The following is a 6,000-nucleotide window of genomic DNA, read 5'->3' on the forward strand; positions in this document are numbered from 1 at the left end:
TTTGTAGCTGACTTTTTTTAAACTCTTTGACCGTTCTCTCTCAAATGTGGCAAGGATGAATAGCATGGGCAATGCAATGTGATGTTTTCACGGTATCTACCACCACTAAAAGTTCCAAAAGGTTAGGGTGCTAGTTTGGATTAATGCACTGTCCAGGTAGGGAATGACAAGTGCTATATTGCTACCCCCCCCCCCCCCCCCACACACACACACCCCAGTGTTGCCAACTGGGGTGTGTGTGGTAGGGTATTTGTCCGTATTTTTACAGGAAAACGAAGTTTTGTCCGCAGTACGGATTTCAATCGAATTATCCCGCAAGCGATCATGTATGATCGATTACTAAAACCTTCATAACTCCATCGTGTCTTGTGCGAATTCAAGATTCGAAGGGTCTACGTGGCAGCGAAAACTCCAAGCTGTCCAATGCAACAATCGCCGAAGAGTTACGAGATCAGACTCAAGAGATATTGGCATATTGCGCGCCGTATTCCGGTATTCTTACCTCAGCAAATTCAAATTTTTGATCGATCTCTTCGCCATTTTTAGGAAATTTCCTTATCGTGTTCTCTTTAAGCGACTGAGCACATTATAATGACATAGCCGGCTGAAGTTTCAATTGCCTTGAAAAAAAATTGATGGTTCTGCGATGAAGGAGAGTGGAATGGTGTTGATGGGACGAATTTGCTTGCATTTTAGGCTTGGAGACGACTTTGCTGTGTTACCGCGCCTGATTTGTGGCGGCTTCATAATGCAGTATTAAAATGGAGCTTGGTATCTTGGCGTTGCTCCTGCCAAGAGCTTTCCAACTGTTAACGAGCCCTAGATTGTGAAAATCAAGCGAAGTAGACCAAAGTTATGACTTGGTGAAGTTGAAAATTGTAATGAATTCGTAGGCTTCACAAGTGTGGCTGGAAAGGTTATACAGTATTGGGGGGTTTCCACACTAAATCAGTCCAAATGTTGACCTGAAAAAACGAGTACCCGGTGACTCAACTATGCATAGACTGTGATACATGAAAAATAAGAACGGTCTAGGCTAGGAGGCTGACGCCCCCCAAGTTCGGGGTTTTTTCCACACTAAATCAGTCAAAATGTTGACCTGAAAAAACGAGTACGCAAAACTCTGATTTTTTTTGCAAAATGGCACTGGGCAATACGCATGGGGTTAGGGGGCACTTGGTAACACTGCATACACACACACACTAGTCCGTCAGGCGAAATTACTGGTCAGTCGGCGACACGCATTTTTCACAAAAATTTGCGTTTCACATGCTGGGAGAGTATGCATGTACTCGAGTCTCATCCTGAGCACGTTTTTTTCTTCTTTTTTTCAGCTCCAGTATAGCTGTATTTTTCATTGCAAAGCCGTCCTCGACTGTTGTGTTCGTTGTTCAAACGAAGTGGACATTCAATCATGAAGGCAGAGGACATAGGAGCCTGATTGGAGTTTCTCGTGGCATAGGACGGCCACACAGAGACACTTTGGGATTTTCTGAATATAAAATACCGTACGCACGATGCTGAGATCAATTTGTGCAATATCAAATTGTTTGTGATCTACCACATCGAGCAGAACGGGATCCAAACACAAGCTTACCGACGGTTAGGCTGCCGACCTGACTGGACAAATGATCCCTGGCTTCACCAGACGCCAGAAGCCGGACACCATGTCCTTTGCCGCGACGTCCATCTCCAAAAAGAACTCCATCTTCGTCGTGAAAAGGCTTGAAATCCTCAATATTCAAACGAGATTCGCGGACCCGCGCTTTCTCGGATCGATTAATTTCCTGTTGGAACAGTTGCAGGGCAGCTTCCCGCTACTGTTTCAACAGGCGATGGCTCCAAAGCATACCTGGAACAAGCCATATCGAAGTTGCAAGCCACCCCTCTCAGCAAAAAATTCGAAGAAATTCGAAATTTCAATGGTGGAAGATATACTATGAAGAGAATTTCAAAAAGTATGTTTCGCGGAGCGATCGCTCAACCTACGTCATTCAAACTTTGCAGGATGGTTCATCAGACGTACATGCTAGGCACATGGAACCACAGGCGATGATGCCATAGCTGACACACAGAGTAACACACACAGCAGATTCGTGTGCACAGATACTAAATTAGTGGACGTCGTCATCTTCTTCCCGCTGATCTCGAATGTACTATGACGTGCTATTTTGCCTGGCGATCAGCCCAAAAGACAACACAATCAGTCATAGCACACAGACTGACTGTAGCAGGCCTTCTAACCATATGAAACACTCTACAGTACCCGGCGCCAGGCGCCGAAGAACGGCCAGGCTAGAATTTCACCAAGCACAGCACACCAAAATGCATACCCGGTGACTCAACTATGCATAGACTGTAATACATGAAAAAATAAGAACTGTCTAGGCTAGGAGGCTGACCCCCCCCCCCCCCCCCCAGTTCTTCACCAACAGTACTGTAGTCACTATCAAGCTTCAACACAAAGAGGAGTGCCCGCGAGCCTGATAAACTCATCTGCGACCCAACTATACTGAGCCCGACCCTGGAATGCCCCCCCCCCCCCCCAGGCGCGTACGCAAGGTCACCTCTAGGGGGGGGTTTCCAACCGAATCCCAAACAATGAGTTTCTTAACCCTTTCTAAAGAGCCCTAGGAAATTTTCAAAATTGTGCATTTTTTCGTGTTCTTTGGATCATAACTTCAGTTCTACTGACTCAATCTTCATCATCTTAGGCTTCCTGGAAGTGCAAAGGTACCCGGGAGAGAATGAGGTCGACCATGATAGCCAGGACACAGTACAGTCATGTACATATCCAGCGCTATAGCGGTAGAGTGCAGCGATGGTGCGAAAAATGGCCCAAAGGCCCAAGCGCGTCCTGCTCCAGCAATTTCGTTTTTCTTGATCACAGAGTTTCGATTTTTTTGCAGTGTACTCTTGAAAATATCACAAGTGAAGCCCCTGCAAATTTGAGCAAGTCAGCATGACGGAAAGTCTCAAATTCTCAATACTCATGTCGCACTGCACGCTTTTGAAATTGCCGAGACCGCGGCTCAACTTACGAATGATTTATCTCAAGACACATTCCTCGCAGTGCGTCGCAAATTGTTTCAACCGACAGCTGAGAGTTTTCTACTCGACCTGGATATTCGGATCGTTGGATTTGAGCGAGATTTGACTGAGTTACGGTCTGTTGAAGTTTTGCATTCTTGCCAGATCGATCGTGCGCCCTACCAAAAAAATGCCCCAAACGTTGCTCTTTTGGAACATTTGGCGGGTTTCCGGGCAACAGGACCCCCCCCCCCCCCTGCGTACGCGCCTGCCCCCCCCCCCCCCCTCCATACACACATCACCCACATCCACTAACAGCCACCCACACCCATACATCAGGCGTGTATTCCCGTGAGAAAAATTAATGTCTGTGTACAAGAACACTCAGCTATTGCACTCACGTCTTATCTTCCTTCCGCTGGTACAAGTCACACACGGTCATGAGCCGTTCCAGAAAAGACACTTCAAGTCCATGCTTCTTGTTGTGACGCTCTGTCTCTACTGCTGCTTCAATACCCTCAGGCAACAGGGTCCCCCGAGTGTCTTTTTCCTTCTGGGCATAGCGTGACCGGACGACAGGACCAAGTTGCTTTGGATCACCAGCCAGCACAACCTGAGTAGAGCCAAGCCTGACCATACCTGACAATGGTATCAAGCACTCTGCTTCCACTGCATGGCCGCATTCATCAATGAATATATGCGTGAAATGGTCTCTTGACATGCCGGCTGACACAAGTCTATGTAGGAGAAAACAGGGAAGAGCAACACACAATTCCTCATTTATCACCAAAGTTGCTTCTGCTGTTTCATTCATGTTCCGACTGAAGAATAGAATTAGCTTCAGGCTCTTCACAAAGAACACTTTGCAAAATTACCATATCACGGAAGCATTGACACGAAATAGCCGTTCCTACCCAGTAACTTGCAGGAATGCCCAGATTATTGGGAAAAAACCCATCTTCTTTCCTATCAGCAGTCATAGACTTACCGTCCAGAGGTTGTCAATGTGCAGACCACCAGCCTCTTTCTGCAGATTTCTTCCAAAGATGGGAAGAAGAAGCACCCATTTGCACGATCATACTGGGATACTGCCTGGAGTTTGACAAGGGAAAAAGAACAAAAACAAAAACAGGACTACTTCACACCTCATGATTTCCATTGTGCCGCAGGCACCAGCAGCCACAGTGCAAACGAAAATAACGTTGCACGTTAATTAAGTCATTAACAAACACGTAAATTAAGGCGCTACGCTAGCTATCTTTCAACCATATTTTTGTCATTTGTAAAAGGAACACAGCTGTTTCTTTTACTCCCACATTCACCAACAAAAGCCATCACATCCTTGCACATACTGGAAAAGCAAATGTGCAGCCCTGAAACCTACACTAGCATAGGTTGTAGACAAAGAATTGTGCCAGTAGCAAGTTGCAACATAAGACACCTGTGGACCTGTACACACATACCGGTCATGTACGGGGTAAGTCAAACATCAATGGCGTGTGCACCATAGGTGTGCAGTGCCATACACATTGTACGGTCCGTGTGAGCCGATATGCTGCTAACTGCGATAGCCCTACCTTCACATCATCATTGAGAAGAGACGCCCAATTACGACTATGCGCATTCAGTCGCAGGATATACTCTGCTGGGATGAGCGTGGACTCCATGACACGAGCAGTGATCAAGTCTGCAGCGGAGTTCGACGGTGTACATACTAACACTCGGCACTTGGAGCGGGAGGCGCTTGCAACCTGTGCATGCAAACAAATATAGTTCAATCATTACACTTGGTGGCAGCTTGATGCAACATAGATATAACATGCAAGGTCATTTTGTTCCAGCAAAAACTGCACTCAACCTTCTAAGTGCAATGCTGACATTCTTATGCATGAGATAATATTGTTGTTAGGGCATGGTCACAAGTTCATGACTATCAATTTTACTGTGCAGTATTGCTAAAGTTGCTACAACCTCCTGTTTCTACTGGCTTGATACATAACATATATTTTAAAGATTGGAATTGGTAGAAGGGCACTGAAAACAAGTGGAGTATTGGCGGAAATGACAGTTAGCAGTATTACCTGGAGGATTGCCTCAACAATTGTGGTGGTTTTTCCAGTGCCCGGTGGCCCAAACACTAGATATGGTGCTTTGCCTGATGTCCGAGAAACAATACTCTCGACTGCATGCCGCTGCTGATCATTGCGTTCCACCTTGGAATTGTAGAATCTGTACAGCAAGTGGAAGTGAACAAGAACATCTATCATGCCTGGATGTGTGCCGATGGCCCGATGTGAGGTGGTGTTTGATGCACTGTAGTAGTATAGTAGACAACAAGGAAGACAATCAGTGCTGCTCAATGAAATCTAATCGTGTGAGCCAAGCCTGTACCAGTTCAGGTCTAGGGCTGCACAGTGCCCAGTGCACACTTCACACACGTGATTGGATTTCATTGAGTACAACTGTACTACCAGATGATAAAACAACTCTCCCATCCTTGTTGGATGTGGGGCGCATACACATGATACAGTACTGCTGGCCACAAATAGACGTACACTCATACCCACTGCAGCCTGGAGCTGTGTCAATGAACATTGAACCTGGTTTGGCGGAAGCCTTTTGGTTCGAACTCCCTCTCACTGCTGTCTCCGTTGCAAAAGAAGAGAGTTTCTACAGCCAAGGGCCTCTGGCCAAACCCACCGCCACCATTTCAGCATCTTCGCTCAGCTCCTTTCTAAGGAGCCGCCGTCCATAAAAGTCGAAAAATATACTTCCGGATTATGGCCAAATTTATGCTGACACCCCCCCCCCCCCCCCACACACACACACACTTCTCCTCCGACTCGCACACTATAATTTCTCGCTTTTCACCCATAGGAAACGTTGCGTGTGATCTTAGACCATATCCTGCACACGTCAGCATGGATGTAAACGTGTACGCACATGGACAATCGTCTAATGTCTTAGTCA

The 6,000-nt window shown here is 46.4% G+C and overlaps 1 protein-coding gene across 3 annotated transcripts in view; it reads right to left on the reverse strand.

The window, feature by feature from the left end:
- Nucleotides 1-6,000, reverse strand: part of LOC135814591 (putative helicase MOV-10) — a 34,327-nt gene that overhangs the window by 16,079 nt on the left and 12,248 nt on the right. For all 3 annotated transcript variants that reach the window (XM_065327736.1, XM_065327735.1, XM_065327737.1), the window contains 4 exons: nucleotides 5,112-5,259; nucleotides 4,608-4,781; nucleotides 4,019-4,122; nucleotides 3,432-3,767 (listed from right to left, as the gene is read on the reverse strand). In XM_065327736.1, the coding sequence (XP_065183808.1) occupies nucleotides 3,432-3,767; nucleotides 4,019-4,122; nucleotides 4,608-4,781; nucleotides 5,112-5,259 (762 nt within the window). The remainder of the gene's footprint in view (nucleotides 1-3,431; nucleotides 3,768-4,018; nucleotides 4,123-4,607; nucleotides 4,782-5,111; nucleotides 5,260-6,000) is intronic.

Source organism: Sycon ciliatum, chromosome 4 (assembly GCF_964019385.1).
Source record: "Sycon ciliatum chromosome 4, ocSycCili1.1, whole genome shotgun sequence".
NCBI classification, from domain to species: Eukaryota; Metazoa; Porifera; class Calcarea; order Leucosolenida; family Sycettidae; genus Sycon; species Sycon ciliatum.